The 24,816-nt window shown below is 35.7% G+C and overlaps 1 protein-coding gene across 2 annotated transcripts in view; it reads right to left on the bottom strand.

Annotated features, from left to right (window-relative positions):
- The window catches only part of CIR1 (corepressor interacting with RBPJ, CIR1), a 37,022-nt gene continuing 12,206 nt past the window's right edge, over positions 1-24,816 (bottom strand). For both annotated transcript variants that reach the window (XM_043894187.1, XM_043894188.1), the window contains exons 7-10: positions 24,298-24,415; positions 3,553-3,659; positions 2,093-2,178; positions 1-1,022 (exon numbers count right to left, since the gene is read on the bottom strand). In XM_043894187.1, coding sequence (XP_043750122.1) covers positions 350-1,022; positions 2,093-2,178; positions 3,553-3,659; positions 24,298-24,415 — 984 coding nt within the window. In that variant the 3' untranslated portion in view covers positions 1-349. The remainder of the gene's footprint in view (positions 1,023-2,092; positions 2,179-3,552; positions 3,660-24,297; positions 24,416-24,816) is intronic.

Raw genomic sequence — 24,816 nt, 5'->3', positions numbered from 1 at the left:
TTCAATGTACTGTCATTCTTTTAATGATGAAAATGTCACAGAGTAATAAGGGGTTTTTATTTCAGTATAGGGTACAAGAAACATGTGTCAACATAATATATTTTTACAGCCTCCAAATAGATTACTTACAAATATTTGCAAAGTTTATTCTTATGGGATTCATGTAGTTTTGTACTTGATGGAAGTTTACAGAGATGAAAAATTAAAATAGAGCTTTGTATAAGAAAGACAACAGTATACAATTTAGCCCTTGCTAAAGGTATTCAAGAAAAAAGTGGAGATATTTATTCTCAGTTAACCATCACATGTTTAAGTCTCTACTCTCTACTTCTGCTCCATTCTTTTGGTGTCACTCTAGTATGTTTATCTCCCGATAATGCTCTCTGTGCACTTTCCCTCCTCTGTACGCATCCGTGCCACGGCTTCTGGCGTCACTTCTGTCCCACTCTTCACTTGGACTGCGCCGCGGCCGTTTCCTTATTTCTCTCGGCTTGTACCTGCCGTGACTTCTGCTTCGGCTTCTCCTACTCCTCTCATCCCAGCTCTGGCTCCTGCTGCTCCTCTCCTTTCCTCCAGATCCTCTCTTCTCTGGACTCTGGTCATGGCTTCTGGGCTTTCTGTCAGAATCAGAATGGCTCCATTTGCTGTTCTCCCCAGAACGCTCTTGTTTTAAAAACTTAGGCTTTTCCTTGTTACTGTGACTGCAAGAACGTTCTTCATCCCGTTTTCTCTTCTTAGACTTGTCTGTCTCTTCAGAAGCACTGTTGTTGTTCCCTGAACGCTTGTTTTTCTTTCTTTTCTTCTTCTGTACTTTTTTTCCTTTGCCGTCACTCTCACTGCTGCTTTCTGAACTGTCACTAGAGGAGGAGGAGGAGGAGAGTGGGGAGGAGGAGGGGGAGGAGGAGGAGGAGGAGGAGGGCTTGTTTTTATGTTTTTTGTGTTTACTTCTACTCTTCTGAAGCTTTTTCTTTTTTCTATCTTTTTTCTTTTTCTTTTTTTTCTTCTCAAGTCGATCTAATTTCCTGTTATTAGAAAAAAATAGTAATAGGCTATGTAAAAATAGTCTGCCCTTTCACTGATAAATATAAAATTTTGAATAGACAATACAGTTTCTTAGAAACATTAAAAGTGGTGTTCAAAAAAAAAAAAAAGTGGTGTTCAAATACAAATTCTTTACTTTTATTAAACAACAAATAATTTTCTTCCTTTTAAATTATTCAAGGCACATACACAATAAGTTTAAATTAAAAACGTTAATTGTCTAGTTATACTGTCCTCTATAGTAATGACTATTAAATTTTTTTTTTACTGAATAAGAATTTGAAATTATATAGCATTCAACATAATCGTCACCGTGGCATAAAGAAAGGTCTGTAACATTAGCTGGACCAACTGCAAACTCAAATATAAAGCTCTAATCAATGAAACATTAATTTTATGTATGTACTATTTTAAAATATGGAAATACTAAACAACATTACACTGTCAAAATTCAAGAGCATATTCTCCAGAAATTCAGAATAACAATATATTTTTACATTTTTAAATACTGTATTTAAAAATGTCCTCACTGGATTCTGTCCAGCCATCCTCAAAACTCCACATATTGAAACAACATGAGCTCCCTCTATTGGACTCACCAGACATTTCTTGGATTCTTTAATCCAGAGGTAGTCTGTTTAACATGATTCATACTTACTTTAAATTTTAGCATTTTCAGGATTCCTCTTAAATCGTACAAAATTAAAGAGAGTAACACATGGCCCACAATATTGTTCTAAGAACAAACTGTATATAAAGATATATAAATCTACTATGAAAAGTAAAACCTACAAATAAATCTATTTCCAAATTAAATTTTCTGAAAAGTGCAGTGACTCTGTGGTATCAGCTGAGTATATAATCTTACATTCATTTTCATATTCCTGAAAGACAAAACTATATTACTGTAGCTGAAGAATAAATCAATACATCAATGTGATACATAAATTAAGTACCTTGAACTTAGGATCAGAGTTGAATATGACACTAAAATGAAACATAAGAAAAAATGTAGTTGAATTAATTAATTAAACCGACACTTTTTAATCACCTGAGGAGTTTCTGTTTTTGTTTGGTTGTTAGTGACTTTAAAAATTCAACTTCTGGATCTTCTTCACCCTCGCTTGCAACATACTCCTAAGTCAACAAAAACATCATAAAATTGCTAGATTAGAAAACAAGTTAGTTGTCAGGAAACATTTACAAATAAGTTTTATATTAGGGACATACTGTTGATGAGTATGACATTTTGGATTGGAAAGAGGAATTCAAAAATTTTTGTAGTCTATCTGCCAAGGAGGATCATAATGCCCTAAGAGATTAAGATGACTGCTTTATTAGGAGAGGACGATAGAGAAACACAGACAAAATGTTTAAAGCATGGCTTCTACTCTCTCTCGTTTTTATTTTTTTTTTAACCTTTCTCCGTTTTTATTTTTTAAAAATTTATTTATAATTGGAGGATAACTGCTTTACAATTCTCTCTTAAGTTTGAATTTAAACACTTCTGGGTTTAAATATTTTCTTTTTAATTTAATGAAACATAAAACCCAGGAAGATCACAAACTTTACAGGAAGGTCAAAACACCCACACTTTTTGCCTTTATAATTTCAACAGTACATTATTAAATATATAAACAGTACATATACATAATAAATGGGCTTCTCTGGTGGCTCAGAGCTCTCTGGTATTCTCAGGTAAAGAATCTGCCTGTAATGGGGAAGACTGGGGTTTGATCCTTGGGTGGGGAAGATCTGGAGAGGGGAACAGCAACCCACTCCAGTATTTTTGCCTGGAGAATCCCACTGACAGAGGAGCCTGGTGGGCTACAGTTCATGGGATTGCAAAGATTAGGACACGACTGCGACTAACACTTCACTTCACTTTATACACAGTAGATAGGTTGTACGTACAATCCCTAGCAATGTTTGAGATGGAATGTGACTCTCTCAGAGCAGTACAAGTTTATGCCAGTGGGAGTCTGGGTTTTAGTCTCAGCTCTGTCTTTAAATAGCCACATGACCTTAAGGAATCACTTAACTTCTGTGGGCTCCAGTTTCCTCATTAAATGAAATAAATGGTTTATATTAGAACATCTACAACCCTTTAAACTCAACCATTTCTGGATCTATGTACAGTTTAATCAAGTAACTGTTTAAAATATTTTCCATTATTTTTATACACTTCTTCTCATTGGTTCTGTTTAACGTCACTTCAGGGTAAGTTAGCAGCAAAGAAAAAGATAACAACCTTATCACCAGATCAGTTAGGTATTTTATCCACAAAAACCCAGAGAAGCAGCTTTGTTTATTAAAGTATAGGTTTAAAAACAATTTCTCATTTAGGTTAAAATAATAAAGAAGCAAAATCAAGATGTATTTTAGGCATTTTCTTACTCTATCTTGCCTTCCTATGGATATATGCATATTGGAAAACATTAAGTAGCAATTCACAAGCAATCACATTTAGATTTATAGACATTTTCAGCTTACTGATAAAAAGATCATTACCTGTGATGGATCATTTGCGGTCAAGTTTCTCCCCAGTACATTTCGTTTCAGTGCAAACCCACTGTTTCTCATCTCCGCTATTAGCTCCGAGGGGTGCATCGATGGCCCTGTTCACAAAAATCACAGTTTGAATGTATCATTTATATCTCTCTACCTTTTTCGGACTCCACAGTAGGAATGCAGTTGAAGCTTTGTTAAATAAAATCACAGCTAAATCAACTCAATAATCTTCTGCTGAGCAAATAATCAGATATGATTTTCTAAAACAGCAGTCTGGAGATTCAGAATAGAAAATAATTGCATTTTTCTTTACGTGCTAGGGTATTCTCTTCTTATGTAACTTTGTCATAGTGAAAAAAATACACTTAAATGTTATCTTCTTGGTAGTTTTTAGTATAAAATCAAAGCAAAATGATTAAAAGACTGCAATTAAATTTTTTTTTGCAATTAAATTTTTAATAGTTATTCTCTCAGTAAGAATTCAATTTAAAACGAGATACTTTTAAAGGTACATGAGCAATTTATTATTCTAGTTTCCAATTCAAAATTTCTAACCCTTATTTATCAAATACCAATACTGAATTCATTGCCATGTGGTTGCTAACTCATACACACACACACACATGCTATCAGTAACCATCAAGTACTTTAGTTATAATCTTGCACATATACATACCCAGAGTTTGACGCTTCTAGTCATTAGTTTGGGGTCGGTGGCAAGCAGTTTTATGCTGGTTATATGTGTGTATGTGTTATATTTTCTATAAGCTGTTGTTTGCACTTTAGCAAAATCCCCAAACTTTTTGAAAAGTGAGCTTGTTTTGGTAACACAATATGCTCTAAAGACAAAATATGGGCTAAACACAGACATAATTAAAAATAAAAAAAAGTTTTTCAACATCTGTACTCTTCCATCAAACATTATTATATTTATGTAAGATAAGAGAGACTCTTTCCTCCTCCTTTTGCATATTCCAGTTTCACTTTGTTTTCCCTGCCAGTAGTAAATAACGACATTTCATGAAAGGTTTTTAAGTTTCTGCCCTAAATCATTACATTGGCTCCAATGAACTACACTGGGCAATGTATCTGGAATACAGGGAAGAATAGGACAGTTCCTGCCAACAAGGAATTCATACGGGAAGTTGGGAGGATGGAGAAACAGTCAGAAACTGATATTCTAGTTTGCTGACTGAATATGTCATCTAACTTCTTTATTCTTTTAACTGCTCTATTGGTCTTTTAACTATTGATACTTATTTGCACGCTCACTTACATGTTACCATAAAAAACAAAAGGAAATAGGCAATCCAATTTAAATCTGTTCTCTTGTCAGTAGCATCTCTGGTAAAAAGTTTGGTCACACAAGTTCAGGTGTAGGTCACTAACTCTTATTGGACTCTGGGCTTTACCATTCTAGTCATATTAGCAAAAACAATTGAAAGTTGCCTATAGGTATTAGGGAGATAATTAGAAAAACCGCCTATTATTGGAGTATGGGAAGTATTAATAATGTGATGCTTTAATTTATTGGGGGAAAAACCCTTATTTATTGAAAACAAAAACATCATAAAGCAGTACCTTTGATATATTTCATTTTAAAACAACACGATTTTTTGTTTCTTTTATACAATGTTCCTGTGGATTACTTTAATGACTTTAAGAAAAATTATTCAATTTGGTTGATAATATTGATAATAAGATGTTAAGTAAAAAACTGAATTTTAAATATTAGTATGGATTGCCTCTAAATGCATTGAAGTGCTAATATAATAGCTTTAAATTAATTAGTGTTCACTTTGGTGCCTTCTCAAATTTCACATGTAGAAACATAATTTGATAAAGTAGAAAATGTCTTTCCTGAAGTGTCAAAACTACATTTCTTTGTCAACAACTTTTTAGATGTTAAATGAATTCAGAAAGCAAACATGTTAAGAATTAGGATAAAAAGCACTCCAGTGAAGGGCTAAAGAGCTTTGGCCATTATGATGAGAGGGTACTGATTTCATCAGTTTTCATCAAAAGATGGGTAATTTTAATAAAATGTATTAGAAAACATGGTTTAAATTTTTTTATTACAGTACTTCCAACCACTTCAAGAAAATGATCTCTTTTTCCCCAGGCTGACAGAGATTATACAGACTATGAAACAAACATTACTCTTCCACCACTTGTAGTTCTCCAAAATCTTAACTGAGATTTTATAGCATATATGCTTAGCACATACTTTCACACTGTATGACTCTAAATACAGTGATTAGTGAAGAATTAACAAACAGTACTCAATAAATAAAATAATGATCTTTTTGTCAGTAGCTATAACCGTTTAGGATTATTTTATATATATATATATATATATTTTTTTTTTTTTTTTACAAAAAATGCTCTTGATAGTAACATTTTTCAAAACCCAGACTTATTCACTTCATTTGGTACTTAAACTTTCTCCTTCCATCATCACAAGTTCTAGGTTTAAAAGATGTGACATATCAAGTTTAACTAAGATATATTTAGCAAGATATCTTTATACTTTCATGTTATTGTGATAGTGGCTAGGTAGAGTTAAACTGATAGACATGGCTCCAGCTGAGAGCTCAAAATTTAATTGATATCATAGATTATACAGATACGTTAAAAAGATTTTACAAATATGTTCAAATGCAAAATGATTGCTTTTTTTGGATACCTTAATAATTTAAATTATACATGTAGCTGGGGTTTAGGAATGTTTGGTTTGCTCTTAAATTTGCTATGGCAGAATGATTCTAGAGAACTCAGAAAAAAGGGCTGCTGCTTGCTGCTGCTAAGTCGCTTCAATAGTGTCCGACTCTGTGCGACCCCATAGATGGCAGCCCACCAGGCTCCTCTGTCCACAGGATTCTCTAGGCAAGAATACTGGAGTGGGTTGCCATTTCCTTCTCCAAGAAAAAAGGACATTTGTTTTAAAATGTAGAGTTGTGAGGGATCCTTTCTAGATCACTTCAGCCAGGCTGGGTTAACCCTCCATAGTCTGAAAACCAGTGTTCCAAATTAGAAAAGCAGGTCCATGGAAGAAACTGTTTTCAGCATTCATTAATTTTGCAAACTTGCTTTGCTATGATATGTGGGTAAGCATCAAAATACTGATTGTGACTATAGTATGCAGTTCTATGTCCTGATTAGACCCAGACTTTTTTCTATTAGAAAAATACCATGAAGTCAATGTCACAGAAAAAAATTCTCTGAAGGCAAATTATATTGTATTAAAATTATGTTTGTGAAGGGTTTAATTTGTTCATTAACAGCATTCATTTTTATAGAACTAAGCAAAAGCAACAGAAGGTAAAAAATCTTCTGTAGTAAAATAGGTATTTTATTAGAGAATAATATAGGAATCAAAAGGGCTGGCTGTGAGAAAGGCCCTATCGCTGACTTCACAATTACAGGACAGTAGTCCCAGGTGAATGCCACACACTGCACAGGAGGAAGACTAATGCTAACGGCAGAAAGACTTCCTGTGTTTCACTGTTAACCTAGGTCCATCTGCTTTTCCTAAGACAGAGGTATCTTCCTTTCAAAATTCATCATTCCTTTAAAAAAAAGAATTACCTTCTACTATTTTACGGTATCCAGTGGGAGAAGAGAGAGCACTGAGCTCTAGGTTAAGAATAGCTGTATTAGAAAGACTTTGCCCTCCTTCCCCCAAATACACTAATTTAATTTATAGGATGCTACTGTTTACTGGGGCATTGAACAACATCAACTGTTTGCTGGGACTAAAATGCTATTCCTAGAGTGAATATAATTTTGTTTGTGATGACAATGGTGATCAATTTTTTTCTTTCTTGTTCTGTGTGTGTATTTTAACTTTATATAATGAAAAATCTGAAACCTAGACAGAATAATGTAAAGAGCTCTATATACTCATCACACAGCTTCAACAATTATCAATATTTTACCATTCTTGTTTTATTTACTACCTCCAAGTATTTTTGTTTCTTTTTTGATAAGAGTATTTTCTCCCTCTCCTTCTCTCTTTTTGAGGTATAAATGACACATCTTAAATCCCTTTTAATCTAAAAAAAGCAGCCATTTTCCCTCATATGCCCCCTTTATTGCTATTCATTTGTTCAAGAAACTGGGTCATTTTTCCTGCAGAATTTCCCCCATTCTGGGCAGTGATGTCATTTAATGTTCTTTTGACCCTTGTATTTCCTGTAAATTAGCAGTTGGATCTAAAGGCTTATTATTAAATTATCTGGGTATTTTATAACACATACTTTAGGGGAATAATGGAAGGTTTTCTAAAATTGGGATTCAGGAAAATGACACCTGAAAACAAACACATTTTTGCTAATGAACTAGACTAAGGAAAAAAGGCTGAGACTTCAACTTGGTATGTTCTTGCTTTCACCATGCTATTTACTGTGGTCATACTAACAGTGACAAAAACCTTAAAAATGTATATGTTTGAAAATAAACCCCCAAACACATCACATATAAATTATGATTCTTATTTTCATGTAAAGTACGACATTTACTTCTTCTTTCTTGAAGTTAAACTGACTATATATTGTGAAAAATCCACACTCCCTGTCACTAAATGTAAAAAGGACGCTTAGAAACACTAGTTATGTATGTGATCAAGAGGAAGAATTATCGAAATTATCTTATACTTGTATTTGATTCCTAATATTACCTAGCCTTTTTGCTTTAAAGAAAGCTTATAGAAAGTTATCTTAAAAAAAGACTGAAAAGGGGGGCACAGTAGGAGCGTGCAGCACACGTCCCAGGGAAAAAGTGAACAAAGCTATTAATAAAGTGTGTGGGTGATTTTTATTTATATAGATGAGAATGTTTTATGTATGATTTTCTAAAGGTTATGCAAGAACCAATTGTACTGAATTGTAATAAAACTGCTCCATACTGGGAATTTTCCTGACACATCGCCAGTTCATCTTCGTAGAGCTTGGAAACAATAGGGTTTCTTACTGCCCTTATCCAAGTTCATACTGAAGAAAGCTAATCTGATCTTTATTAAGACATACAATACAAAGGAAAAATTAAACATTTCATTTTTGTCTGTGTGTCTGGAAAATACACAAAAGCAAAGACAGATAAAACTACTCTTATTGTATGCTAGTGAAAAACTCTGTATTAAAAACAACTTTGATATTTGAGTTTCATCTGATTATGTCTTTATATTTTCAACTTAATTTACATGCAGATATTTCAGTGATGATACATCTATCACTAAATATTATGATAAAGTGATAAAGATAATAAAGTGAATTCACAGTCCTAGAGAACAAAGAAAAATCATTTGTGTTGTGATGAGAGTATGAGAAGTTATGAGAGTATGAACACTCTTGAAAAGAAATGCATCCATGAACTTCAAAAACATTATGTTGAGTCAAAGAAGAACACATACTGGATGATTCCATCTATATGAAGATCATGAACAGGTAAAAGTAACATATGGGATTAGAAATTAGAGTGGTAGCTATAGGTGGAAGAGGCCAACTGGAAAGGGACTGAAGGGTATTTACTAGGTGACAACAATGCTCTATACTCTGGATCTTGTTGGAGAAACTGGTTACATGGATGCATATATCTGTCAAATTCAAACTACATTTAAGACCAGTGAATTTTACTTAAAAATATATCAAGTCAGTCAACAGTGCATCTTTCCTGGTGGCTCAGCATTAAAGAAACTGCCTGCCAACGCAGGAGACATCAGTTTGATCCCTGGGTGGGGAAAATCCCCTGGAGAAGAAAACAGCAACCCACTCCAGTATTCTTGCCTGGGAAATCCCACGGACAGAGAAGCCTGGCGGGCTACAGTCCATGGGGTTGCAGAGTTGGACACAGCTTGGTGACTAACCACCACAAACAACATTCAACAGTAATTACTGAATGACTAAGTTACCACAGACTGTCACTACATTTCTAAACTAGGTCTCTCTAAAACCATGGAGAGACCCCTGCATAAGGAATTGTAATTTTACATAGAAACTGATTTTACAAATCAATATTAAGTATTACTGAGGGCTTACTATTTTATCTCACTAGGTACTTGAGAAATAAAGAATAGAGAACTTGGTTTTTGCTTTTAAGCTTATAACCTTTTTGGGAAAGTTAGTTCATATAAAAGAATAGGAAATATATAAATTGTAAATTTGTGTTATAAGATATATTCAGAGAATAAGATGATAAATAAGATGATGTTTAGTATAGTTAACAAAGCCTAACTATTCAGTCACTAACAAAACTATTATTTACTAAGCATGTACATTGTGCAAAGAATTGGGAATACAAAGATAAATAAGATACAGTACCTATTTCAGAAAAGCAATACTTTCTAGGAAAGAATTAGAAAGTAAGTTTGACTTTCAAACTCTTAATATAAGATTTAGGAAAAGGCAAAACATAGGCATTGTAAATAAGTGGAATGTGATGAAGATTCATGTTAAGTTTGATTTGGGGAGAATTATTATTTCTAGGTAGGTAGACTACTTAGACCAGGTAGACTACATATCATTCATTCTCCTTTTCCCAGGTAATCACTAATTTCCTTTACTTGACGTTGGCAGACCTTGAGGAGATGGAATGATATTAACAGGAAGAGTCATGTAAAAGAGTTATGACTGTGATCTGAGAATCATTAATACCCCTCTGAGATTATGGTAGGTATAGCCTCCACTAGCCTCACAGACACCTTTTAACACAGAGCTGAGCCATTTACTGAAAGAACAGGACTGCAATTAATTTGTTAATATCAACGGAATTTTAAGGCACAGCCACTCTAACAACAAATTTAATCACTGAATTATACCAGTGCTTACAGACAGTTCAAAATTACTCACTGGTCAAGAGCATCGATCTGACCTTTTAAATACTAGGAACTGACAGGTTTTACTGGTTACCCTTTGGTGACCATCCAGTTTTGTTTGCTATGTGAGTCTATTTCTGTTTTGTAAATAAGCTCATACTATTTTTTTATATTTCACATACAAATGATATCATATAATATTTGTCTCCCTGTCTGCTTACTTCCCTTAGTATAATCTCTATGTCCATCCATATGCTGCAAAGAGCATTATTTTATTCTATTTTATGGATGAGTAATGACCAACAAGGGCTTAATTTTCAAAATATACAAAGAGCTCACACAACTCCATAACAAAAAAACCACACAACTACATATTAAAGAAGAGAAGAAATGGTGTCTAACCTTCCTTCTTTATTTTGAGGTCAATCCTTTATTTATTAGTTTCAATATCTGCCTACTTGAGGATCTTAGCTTTAAAGAGACTCTAGTAATACTTTTTCTGCAGTAGAATTATATTGAAGGATTTAACAAAAAATTCTGCCATCAGATGTAATGTTGTCTCAGTGGCTATGCTGGGAGGATTCAACTTCTTCAAAGCATTACACAGAAGAACTCAGTAACAGATACAGTGGGATAGGCCAGATGGTCAACTGAGTTTATCATCTTTCTAAAGAAAATCACTCCAGCATGTTCCTAGGTGTCTTTCTAGTACAAGCTTATGATCAGACAATTATTTTGTTAAATTTTCCAAACAGGTTCTCAAGCAACAAAACCTCCTCCCACATGAAAGACTGGTGGGAAGATGGAGGGGCAGCATGTGGGCGCTCTGTCGCAGAAAACTGCTCTCAGGACTACAGCTTCGTGTAACATTCTTCAAGAAAAACTCAATCAAATCTTAGGGGAAATAAGGCAAGGAAAAGAGTACTGACACGCAAACAAATGTTTTCAACAAGCATAAAATAATACCTCAATTTAATCTATTTATTAATTTTCATATTGTTTAAGCACACTAAAAGATTTGGCATAAACAAGAATGGATAGAGACACTTGAAACATTAAGTATCAAACACCATTTTGGCTGTTAGAGGAATGGCTGGAACTCTTACTTAGGCATTGATACAGAGAAAGAAATTTTGTATATGTCAAGATATCCAGTGACACCATTTTGAATTTAAAATTTACTTTTATTAGAAATGTGAAATTTACCATGGTGTCATATAGTCAGTTCCAAATACTCTTAAATTACAGCTAAGTTTAAAAAAATGGCAAAGTAACTTTAAATATATGGCAACTCAGACTTAAAAGCAATACAGAGACTCAATTTATCTGGATCAGACACCAACAGCCAGCAACTGGTAGAAATACCTAGATAATAACCAACTACCGGAGACTGGGCAAGGACTAGCTTAAGAGATGAAAATTCCTGGGGCCCAACCTTAAAGGGGCCCCAACACTTTTGTGAGCTTTACTTCCACAAACCCCATCAAGTTCTCACTGTCAACACCAAAGAACAATCCCCTTGTACTTCCCTTCCAATAGTGGGAAGGGAGAAGTAACTATATTGAAATATGCCCAGAGCATTTTGTTGCCTTGAACAAGTGCTTAACCTCAAAGGAAGCTATGGCTCAGTGGTAAAGAATCTGCCTACCAATGCATGAGACGTGGGTTAGAGTCTTGGGTTAGGAAGATTCCCTGGAGAAAGAAATGGCAACCCATTCTAGTATTCTTGCCTGGAAAACCCATGGACAGAGGAGCCTAGCGGGCTACCATCCATGGGGTCGCAAAGAGCTGAACACGACTTACTGACCAAGCAACAACCACAATAACCTATGTGAGGGAAGAGAGAAGCTGTATGAGGTGAAGGGAAAAAAGCTGAGAAACATTTGTGAAGGTTACAGCCCAGGGGCAGAGGCTCACTAAAAGAGTGAAACTTAGTCATAGAATTATATTGATGGAATGTTTCCCCTTCTTTCCCTCATATCTTACCACTGCATCAGTAGGGTTCCTGTAAATTAACGGATTACAACTGAAGCCAGGCTCAGCCTCTATTAACAGAATCTGTAGGAAAACCCAAAGATAACAGAGGAGACAAAAATAAGGACACCAGAGGGAATTTACCCTTTAAAATTTACAGCAACAACAAAGAGTAAACAGAATCTAACTCCTAGCCAGATAAACAGAAAACCTCACTCTAAAGGCCTCTTTACCTTGGTTCTGTCTACCTGATACAGTATGTCTGGCTTTCAACCAAAAATTTTAAGTTTGCTAGGAGGCAAAAACCATAGTCTGGAGAGACAAAGCAAGCATCAGAATCAAACTCAGCTATAATGAAGATTCTGGAATTATCAGATTGGGAATCTAAAATAACAAGATTCATATGCTAAGGGCTCTAACAGAAAAAGTGGACAACATGCAAAACAGATGGGTAATGTGAGCAGAGAGATGGAAACTCTGAGAAAGAATCTAATAGAAATGATAGGGAAAAAAAGACACTAACAGAAATAAAGAATGCCTTTGATGAGCTCATCAGCAGACGAGGCATACCTGAGGAAAGAATCAATAAGCTTTTAAGATAGGTCAACAGAAGCTTCTCAAACTGAAAGAAAATTAAAAAAAAAAAAGCGGGCTTGAGGGAGTCAGAGTATCCAAAAACTGTAGGACAATTACAAAAGGTGTAACATACGTACAATAGGAATACCAGAAAGAGATAAGGGAAAAGAATGGGGAAAAAAATCTGAAATAATAATGGCCAAGATTTTTCAACACTAATGACAGACACCAAAACACAAATCCAGGAAGTTCAGAGAACACCAAGCAGTATAAATACAAAACAATCCATACCAGGGATATGATATTCAAACTGCAGAAAATCAAAGATGCAGAGTAAGATGAAAGATGTCAGAGGGGGAAAAAAAACTTAAGAGAGGGAGAAGGATAAGAATCCTATGAGACTTCTCTTGAGAAACCATGCAAGTAAGGAGTAGACTAAAATATTTTAAGGTTGAAAGGAAAAACCCACAAGTATAGAAATTACCCAGTATCCAGTAAATTATCCTTCAAAAGAAGAAATACAAGTAACATAAATATTTTATTGTTCTTATTCTTAAATGATCTAACAGATAACACCTTATTCAAAATGATAACTGCAGTAAATTGGATGCATTATATTAATAACTACGGATAAATGAAACATATGCAGCAATGTTGCAAGAGATAGGAGGAAGGAATTGCACCCAATTGGTTTACTCTGTTATAAGACTGGCGTAAGACTGTTATAAGCACTGGTACTACGTGTGAAGTGGTACAGAGTTACCTGCAAGTGGACTTAGGTTAGTTCTAAATGTATACTGGAAATTCTAGGACAGCAACTAAAATTAAAAAAAAATTAAGCATAAATGATATGCTATGAGAGGACAGAAAATGGAATCATATAAAATACTTGATTAAAACCAGAGAAAGGAAAGAATGGAAGACAAAAAGAACAAGGGAGACAAATAGAAGACAATTATAAATATGGTAGATCTTAATCCAATTGTATCCATAATAGATTAAAACAACATCCAACTATATGTTGCCTACAAGAAACCCAGTTTAGGGTGTCTTAAAAAGTGGTGTCTAGTCCTGCCTCAGTTTACTGTGCTGTGTTTCCCTAGTCGGCTCTCAACCCTCCATCAGACTGTATTATTCTTAAATCCCTAAGCCCCACCTCTTTCCATCCCTCTTTGTCAATAACCTCACCTCCTACATCACAAGCAAGCTGTGAGAAAGAACTCCTCCACCCTTCCTTGCCTTCCTTCATCTGCAGACTTATCCATGCGTGCCGTTGGTTCCCCCTCCAGGCACTCAGCCCCTTCCAGTGAGGGAGTCATGGCTCTTGACTCCATCATCCGTCAGACCTTCTGTGAGACCACTTGACCAAATTCAGTGCATAAGTGGAACATTTTACAGAATTTAAAGCATCTTTTAAAATTGGAATTTATCCTTAATTGCTTATTGTTCCATTTAAGATTAAAATAAATAAATAATAAATAAAATAAAATAAATAAAGCATTACATCAGCAGTATGATTTAGTACTTGCCAAAGGTATCTTTTGATCTTTCAGTTTTATTAAAATTGATTTATTAATTGCTAGACAATTATTTACATTAAATCAGAATTAAAACTCTTCAGTTCAGTCGCTCAGTCATGTCCAACTCTTTGTGACCCCATGAATTGCAGCACGCCAGGCCTCCCGTCCATCACAAACTCTCAGAGTTTACTCAAACTCATGCCCATCGAGTCGGTGATGCCATCCAGCCATCTCATCCTCTGTCGTCCCCTTCTCCTCCTGCCCCCAATCCCTTCCAGCATCAGGGTCTTTTCCAATGAGTCAACTCTTCGCATGAGGTGGCCAAAGTACTGGAGTTTCAGCTTCAGCATCAGTCCTTCCAATGACCACCCAGGACTTATCTCCTTCAGGATGGACTGGCTGGATCTCCTTGCAGTCCAAGGGACTCTCAAGAGTCTCCTCCAACACCACAGTTAAAAAGCATCAATGTTTCGGTGCTCAGCTTTCTTCACGGTCCAACTCTCACATCCATACATGACCACTGGAAAAACCATAGCCTTGACCAGACGGACCTTTGTTGGCAAAGTAATGTCTCTGCTTTTTAATATGCTATCTAGGTTGGTCATAACTTTCCTTCCAAGGAGTAAGCGTCTTTTAATTTCATGGCTGCAGTCACCATCTGCAGTGATTTTGGAGCCCCAAAAAATAAAGTCTGACACTGTTTCCACTGTCTCCCCATCTATTTCCCATGAAGTGATGGGACCAGATGCCATGATCTTAGTTTTCTGAATGTTAAGCTTTAAGCCAACTTTTTCACTCTCCTCTTTCACTTTCATCAAGAGGCTTTTTAGTTCCTCTTCACTTTCTGCCATAAGGGTCATGTCATCTGCATATCTGAGGTTATTGATATTTCTCCCAGCAATCTTGATTCCAGCTTGTGCTTCTTCCAGCCCAGCGTTTCTCATGATGTACTCTGCATATAAGTTAACTAAGCAGTGTGACAATATACAGCCTTGACGTACTCCTTTTCCTATTTGGAACCAGTCTGTTGTTCCATGTCCAGTTCTAACTGTTGCTTCCTGACCTGCATACAGGTTTCTCAAGAGGCAGGTCAAGTGGTCTGGTATTCCCATCTCCTTCAGAATTTTCTACAGTTTATTGTGATCCACACAGTCGAAGGCTTTGGCATAGTCAATAAAGCAGAAATAGATGTTTTTCTGGACTATACAAAAACTATAGAGATTGTTTTCATTTTTGTTTCTGTAATGTTTATGCTTTTTAACTTTTAGTTTTGACTGCCTTGATTATGTGACTTTTCAATAAAAATTTTCAGTCTTTAAAAAAAAAAGAAACCCAGTTTAAAGACACTGAGGGAAAAAAAAGACAGATTAAAAGTAAGGATACAGAGAAAGATATACCATGCTAACACTAATAAAATAAAGCTGGAGTATCACATTATTTTCAGATAAAGCATATTTCAGACCAAGGAATATGCTTTCAGACCAATCCTTTATGAAAGATAAACAGAGACAATTACATAATGAAAATAGGGCACATTCTCTAAGACATAACAATTCCAAATGTGTATGCACCTAGTAAGACAGTATTAAAATATGTGAGGCCAAAACTAATATAAATGTTTTTAGAAATAGACAAATCCTGTTACAGTTGGAGCGAACTTCAGGACTCCTCTATCAGAAACTGACAGATCTACCAGGCAAAAAATCAGTGGGACATAGTTGAACAGCACAGTTCCCATCAACTGGATCTAGTTGTTATTTATTGAGTATTTCAACCAATCAAAGCAGAATATACATTCTTCTCAAGCTCATATGGAAGAGTCACCAAGACTACATTCTTTTTTTTTTTTAATGAACAAGACTACATTCTGAGCCATAACCTTAACATTTATAAAAGAACGGAAATCATACAAAGAGTGCTCTGAGACCAAAATGGAATTAAACTAGAAACCAGTAATAGAATGATCACCAGAAAATCACAAAATATTTGGAGATTAAATAAACACACTTATAAATAACACACAGATAGAAGAAATCTCAAGAGAAACTTAGTATTTTGAACTAAATGAAAATACAACTGCTGTATAATAAAGAACTTAGGAATCTCTGTCCCAAATTTGTAGAAGGGAGCCTCTAAATATTGGAGATTTCCTGAGTGGTAAGAGTGTCATGGTGAGCCCCTAAAACGCTTATGCCAAGGAGATGAGTCAGGATGGGGCCAGCCACAGGAGAAAGGCCAACCATGGGATTAGAGGGTTGGAGCTTTGAGCCACATGTCAGCCTGACCTCCAGGAGAAGGGAGAGGGACAAGAGACTGAGTTCAACCACATGGCCAATGATTCAGCGAACCATGCCTATGTAATTAATCCCTAATGAAAACTCTATATGGCATGGATGAGCTTCCCTGGCTCTGTGCGTACTGGTGTACATCAACTTGTAAGGAAGATGACATTGGAAGACTGTGGAGAGAGGACATTGGGAGCTATGTGATTAGGGTAGGCAGAAGCAAGGCAATTTTGTGTAGAAGTGTGAAATTTTTCTTTCCTACATATTGTGTGATTCTGTCTATATGAAATTTCCAGAATAGGCAATTAAGAAAAAAAAAAGCAGAAAGTAGACAAATGCTCGCCTAGGACTGGGGAAGACTGGGGATAAGAACCAAGGAATGTGGGGTTTCATTTTGAAGAAATGAAAATGTTTTAAAATTGACCATCCTAATGGATGGACAACTCTGTGAATATACAAATTCAAAGCCATTGAACTGTATACTTCAAATGGGTGAACTGTATGGTATATAAACTGTAACTCAATAAAGCTGTGAAAAAAACATTTTTCAAAGAAATGAAAAGACAAGCCACAAACCTGGAGAAATTATCTGCAGAAGACACATCTGATAAAGGATTGATACCCCAGTTACATGAAGAATTCTTAAAACTCAACAATAAGAAAATAACCCAGTTTTAAACAATGGGCCAAAGGCCTTAACAGACACCTCATCAAGAAGATATACAGATGGCAAATAAGCATATAAAAAGATGTGCTGAATAATATGTCATCAGGGAAGTGCAAAATAAAACAACAAGATACCACTCTACACCAACTAGAATGACCAAAATTCCTAACACTGACAGTGCCAAATGCTGACGAGGATGTGGTGCAACTGGAGCTCTCATTCATTGTTGGTGGGAATGCAAAATGGTGCCCTACTTTGGAAGACAGTTTGGGAGCTTCTTATAAAACTAAATATATTCTTACCACATGATCCAGCAATTATGTTCCTTCATATTTACTTAAACAAGTTGAAAACTTATAACCACATAAAAACCTGCATGTAGATGTTAATATAGCAGCTTTATTTGTAACTGTCAAAACATGGCAACCAAGATGTGCTTCAGCAGGTGAATGGATCAATAAACTGTGGTACATCCAGACAATGGGCTATTATTCAGCACTATAAAGAAATGAGCTAATACGCCATGAAAAGACATGGAGGAACCTTAAATGCATATTACTAAGTTAAAGAAGGGCTTCCCCGGTGATGCTAGTTGTAAAGAATCCACCTGCCAACGCAGGAGACATAAGAGACATGGGTTTGATCTCTGGGTTGGGAAGATCCCCTGGAGAAGGAAATGGCAACCCACGCCAGTATTCTTGCCTGGAGGGAGAATCCCATGGATAGCGAAGCCTGGGGGACTACAGTTCAGTGTCGCAAAGAGTCAGACACAATTGAAGCGCCTTAACATTCACAAGTGAAAGAAGCCAATCTTAAAAGGCTACGTACAGTATGCTTCCAACAACATGACCTTCAGAAAAAGGTGAAATTATGGAGAGAGTAAAAAGATCAGTGGTTGTCAGGGATTAGAAGGGAGGGAGGGACGACTGCTCAGAGCACAGATGATTTTTTAGAGCAGTGAAACTACTTTGTATGAGACTATACTGGGTAGATACATGGCATCATACATTTGTCCAAACCTATGGAAGGCACAATACTAAGAGTGAGACCTATGGTAAACTATGGCCTTTGGATAATGACGATGTGTCAATGTAGGTTCATCAACTACAACAAATGTACCACTCTGATGGGGGATGCTGATAACGGGAGAGGTTACGTATTTGTGGGGGCAGGTGGTATATGGGAAGTCTCTGTGCTTTTCTCTCAATTTTGCTACGCCCCAAAACTGCTCTAAAAAATAAAGTCTATTAAGAAAAAACACAAATAAGACTGAAACAAAACAAACAAAAAGATTAAGAGACATACAGATATATGTGACCGACCATTCACTCTATTAAAGCCAAAAAAAGAAAACAGAAAAAAACCCTACTTGCTTTGTTGAAAAGCACCACTATGTATTTAAAAAAATGCTAGTTTCAATTTACATTAAAAATATGAGTAAGTAACAGAAGGTAAGAGGCAATGACAGGAGTAAGGCCTACAGAGCATAAACAAAAGGCCAGTGAGCCAGGCATTTAGTTACATTGTACTATAAAAATATTTTACAAATATTCGGTTACCACTGAAGCTTACAAGTTTTATATATAATTTTGATGTATCCAGAGTGTACAAAAACTTACAAAGTTAAGATGATCTTATCAGTAGAAAAGATATTCTAAACCAGCTTAGCCAAGAGAAGTATTTTGATTGCTTAATTTAACTTTGTAAAGGAGAAGTAAATCTTATAGCTGGTCTCTGTAAACCTCACAGCTGGAATATTCTAACAGCACCTTGCAGTTTCCAGTGATCAAAGTAAGTTACTTTATATACTAAACTAAGAATTTCATAATAGAAATAATGTAACACCAGGGGGTGCAGTTATCATGAAATAATTACACTCCTGGGAGATTACAGGCACAAGGCTGTACCCCAGGGGTGTGATTATCCCATGATAACCACATCCACTGAAATTGCCTTATTGCAAAAATAATCTCTATTCACTGGTGAGACATTATTCAATAGGTGGTTTTTTTAAATGAAAAGATTTTTTAGCTTGAATCAGCAAGTGGATTAGGAAATTGGCCAGTTTATTTTTCATTACATTCAAATTCAGAATATAACATCATTATTTGCTTTCTTATTTGATACAGCATAGTATTTTTGATTTTGTTTTTGAGAAACCCTTTAGGAGTTTCTATTAATGTTAGTTAAGTGGTACTGCTAAATTCAGGTCAAACTTTAAAAGGTATTAAGTGAACAATACCATTTTAAATTATTTATTTCTATGTATAAGTTTTAATTCCTCTAATATTCATTTAAAAATTATAAATGTGTAACCACTGTTAATATTTTAGTCTATCTCCTTCCAGGCATTTTTATTTTTCTAAAAGCATCTCTCTATATGTCTACTTAAAGATATAAAGAGAAAAATGAATGGAATCCATGTAGCTAGCTACCTTGTTTTATAATCTGCTTTATCTGACCAAATGTTATAAACAATATCCATTCATTAAGAAATCTTCCTATCATTTTTCAATGGTTGCATAGTATAGTATTCCTGTGTGACAATATTCCATAATTATTCATGTAATATTCTTTTATTATTTATTTAGGTTCTCTTACACAATGCTTTACAACAAAACCTTGGGACATATCCAAGACTATTCCCATGGGACAATTTCATGACCGTGTATTATTAGTAAAACATAATTTAAACAAACAAGGACCTATTTCCCAAACCTTCAGTTGTTCTTACATATAGTTGAAGCTGATGGTTTTCAACTCAGACAGTACATCAGAAATATATCAGTAACTTTCATCTTATGTGGTATCATAGATAGTGAAAGCTACTGATCTATTTTTACCTTAATCTCTCATAGAGTTCAGTGCTTTGAGGTATTCTTAGAAAAGTAAGACAGGATTTAAGAAATTTGAAATACTGCTTCCTCTTTTTTTTACTTGATATATCCTGGTACATCCTCATGTGTCAACACAGATCAACAGCTCAATTCATATATCTTATCTAATGGCTATATGGTATTCCATTTTGGCTACACTGGTATTCCAATTAATTCCACAATTAATTTATTTTTTAATATATTTTTTTGGCCATGCCGTGCATCATGTTGGATCTCTGATCAGGGATCAAACCCATGTCCCCTGCAGTGGAAGCATGGAGTCACTGAACCACCAGGGAAGTCCCATAATTCATTTTTTTTTCCATACTTAATTTTTAAAAAATATACTAATAAAGTGCTTACTATGTGCTAGGTACTATTCTAAGCACTACACATGTATTAACTCATTTAGTTCTCATAACAACTTTATGAGGTAGGTTCTAGTATAATATCTATTTTACAAACACCACAAACTGAGGCACAGAGGAGTTAACAGCTTGCTTGAAGTCCCATGGCTACTAAGTAGAGAGCAGGGGTTCCAAATCAGGCATCTACGTACCTCCACACCTTCACAGTCTGAATTCACAGTTCCTTCTCTGTGGACGGTTGTTCCTTTTGCCTGAGATATCAAATACATGGTTGCACTGTCCTGTCATCTAGGTCTCAGCCTAATATCACTTCCTCAGAGGGGGCCCTTCCTGACCACCTCACCTAGTTATTCCCCAATTAGTTCTTACCACAGTATCCAATGTAATTCTCATCACAGAATTTATAAATGCATAGTACTTCCTTATTAGTTTATTTTCTGTCATTCCCAATAGAATGAAAGAACTTCTGTCTTGGGGCTATATTCCAAGAACCTAGAAAAATGCCTGACACAGAGTAACTACTCCATACTTAATTGCTGAATAAATGAGTGAGTTTATTTTACCAACCCTTTTCTGATTAGGTTTATTTAGGGTTATTTCTAATCTTTCACTACTATAAACCTTTGGGCATCTACCTTATCACTTTCTTACTATAAATTCCTGGATGTTGAATTTCCAGTAAAATGATATGTATGTTCTTAAGGTTTTTGATAGGTTTTTGATACATCAAATGACTCTTCAAATTTATCAATTTATCTCCACTTTATTAATAGTGGATTAAAATGTTCATTTTATCATACTTGCTCTAACGCTGGATGTGTCATGCTTTTAAATCTTTAGTGTAAGTTCTTTTGGTTGTTGTTAGTAGACTTTCTAAATAGATTCAAGAAAAAGTAGGTGTATCAATTACCAAATAAAGGGCTATCCCAGTCTATAGTCTATACCCTAGTCTCCTAGTATCCCAGTGTTCATCCTACTCATTCTCTCCAAGCAGATCAGAGTAAGACAAGGCTGAAGAACAAAGACAGCACTGATACTGCCTCTTCATAGCCAACACAGAAGTCATTCAGCTGGAAGGGCACCATGAGGATGGAGTGAAGGGAAATATGAGAAAGATATAACCCCTTCCAGAAAACAAAATACACCTTTCAAACATAACAACAGATCCCTGTGACTACCAAAAGTAGAGCTCAGAGATATCTGTGCTAATGGGTTCTTCATCCTACTCCACCTTCCTTTTCTTTGGGGCTTTATTTCTTTGACGACTTCTCTCCCTTCTTTCACCAGTTGAGTGAGGGCGGGGGAGAGGGAGCTAGTATGTGGGGTTTTAAAAGCACCTGCACTGTGGCATCAGCAGGATGTTCTTTTGTCAGAGATCGTCACACCAGAGTCTGTATCCATATTCTCTTACCACTGAGTAACTTTCCCTCTACTTAAAATGTGTGGGTTTTTTTGGCTGCGCTGAGTTGTTGGTAAGGTACTCAGGCTTTTTTCTCCAGTTGTGGGAGTGGGGGCTACTCTCTAGTTGCAGTGCTGGGGCTTCCTGATGCAGAGCACAGGCTCCAGGATGTATGGGCTTCAGTAGTTGTGGCACATGACCTTAGTTGCCCCATGGCATGTGGGATCTTTTTGGTCCAGGGATAGAACCCATGTCCCCTGCACAGACAGGCAGATTCTTAACTACTAGACCCAGGGAGGTCCTTAAGATGTGGTTTTAAAAAATGTTTTAAAGAGTGAAAAGGATTTTAAAAAATTCACGTGTAATATTTTGTGTGTACTTCCTCTACCCATCCTGACATTCATAACACCACTAATGAAACAGTGTCAAACTTGACAGTGGATCAAATTCCTAAACTCCTAATACGAGAACTAGCATCTTGAGTCCAACAGCCTGCATCTGGCCTTCTGGAAGCAAGCCTGATCTCTAGTTATAGAAGTTAGCCTGAAGGTCATCTGCTGACTGAGGGTGAACCTTGAGCTCAGAGGTGGCAGTGGAAGCCTCACCGAATCCAAAGAGGTGTATCAGAGGCCGAGATTAGCTGAGGATGGAGCTTCATGCCTAGAGCATTTGCTTCAATAGAGCAGCTCTGCCTTTATATGTTCTACATCTGGGACTGTTGTTGTTTAGTTGCCAGGTCATGACCGACTCTTTGTGATTCCCATGGACTGTAGCACGCCAGGCTTTCCTGCCCCTCACCATCTCCCAGAGTTTGCCCAAGTACATGTCCATTGGATCAGTGAGCCATCCAACTTATCTCATCCTCTGCCGCCCTCTTCTCCTTCTGCCTTCAATCTTTCTCAGCATCAGGGTCTTTTCCAATGAGTCAGCTGTCCACATCAGGTGGCCAAAGTATCGGAGCTTCAGCATCAGTCCTTCCAAAGAATATTCAGGGTTGATTTCCTTTAAGATTGACTGGTTTGGTCTCCTTGCTTTCCAAGGGACTCTCAAGAGTCTTCTCCAGTACCACAGATCGAAGGCATCAATTTTTCAGCACTCTGCCTTCTTTACTTTCCAGCTCACATCTGTACACAACTACTGGAAAGACCCTAGTCTTGACTTATATGGACCTTTGTTGGCAAAGTGATGTCTCTGCTTTTTAAAACTGTCTAGGTTTGTCATAGCTTTCCTGCCAAGAAGTAACTGTCTCAATTTCATGGCTTCAGTGACCACCCGCAGTGATTTTAGAGCCCAAGAAGAGGAAATCTGTCACTGCTTTCACCTTTTCCCCTTCTATTTGCCATGAAGTGATGGGACCAGATGCCTTGATCTTAAGTTTTTTTAATACAGAGTTTTAAGCCCACTTTTTCACTCTTCTCTTTCACCCTAATCAAGAGGCTTACTTTGGATTACATGTAGGATTTTTAAAAAATTTTAAAAGGTTCTACAGCTGTTTAAAAAAATGTGGAAAATCTCTTGAGTTATATTATCATCCTTTATTTTAAAATGAAGAACTGAAACTCATAAAAAGTGAAATGACTTAAGGTTACAGGGTTAAGCAGATTATTGCTATTATGATTCATTAAGAATTATTGTTGGATTACTGTGGCTGTTTGAACAACATACTAACAAGGCACTGAGAAATTTAAGTTAAAATTTTTCAGTTTTAATATCTTCTTATAAACAAAATAAAAAAAATAATATCTTCTTATAAAAAGAACTCAAATGATTTACACCAAATTCAACCAGTTTTTCTTAAGTAGACAATAACAGGCAGGAAAGTAAATAACTTTCAAGTAAAAATTAATTTTAACATATTTAACATCTTTTAAAATTCAATTTTCTCTCTGCAACAAAAACTGCAATTGTGGCTTCTAGTTCAGCTTATTCCTAAAACTCAGGAGGACGTAAATATGAGAAACAACCATTTCTACCTTCTGTTGTTAGGTTACCAACCTGATAAATGATGTTTAATATATCTGTTACTTTTAACATAAATTTCATAGGGCCCTTGGCTAGAAAAATTAAATCCTAATACAAAGAATTTCACATTCAAAACATATAATCAGAGTTTTCCATTGACCATTTTGGAAATGTGACCTAACCCCATAAAACCAAACCAAACCAAATCAAACCAATAACAAGACAGACTTAAAAAAACAAAAGTTACTTTAGCTTTGTTTGTCCTCTATATAAATTCTAGAACAAACGAATTATGTCCAGTGCCTACCTGAGCCATCAGTGGGAACTGAACTTGCATTAATTCCAGAAAGACCAAACAAAGGACATTCTCGATCTGTGTTGACGTGACCCCATTTGTGACATTTAATGCATCTCACATTTCGAACCTGAGAAACAGTAAACATTAATTATTTTGGTTATTAAAATACTAAGAACCTAACCACTGTTCAACTCCTTACTCCTTATAGAGTTTAAGTGAAATCAGTCTTGTTTTTAAAAGATCTCCAAGGAAAGAGACTCTACACATATATTTGGTAAAAGTAATTCAAACACTAAAATCTTTTACTATAAATTGTGTCTAAAAGTTCAGCGGAATCCTATTTCTTTTTGAGTGTTACCTGGTGGCAATAAAACAATGTAATCCAAAAAGAAATGGTAAAACACCAAAAAAGAATGATGTCCTGTCTCAATCTGGAATTCTCTAATTTAAAAAAAGTTAATCTTTGAGGTTTCAATTTCCTAAACCAAGGGCTAGAAAACTTTTCCTGTAAAAAGCCAGACACTAAAT

Source organism: Cervus elaphus, chromosome 33, assembly GCF_910594005.1.
Source record: "Cervus elaphus chromosome 33, mCerEla1.1, whole genome shotgun sequence".
Lineage (NCBI taxonomy): Eukaryota > Metazoa > Chordata > Mammalia > Artiodactyla > Cervidae > Cervus > Cervus elaphus.
This window is presented reverse-complemented; position numbering and strand designations above follow the sequence as displayed.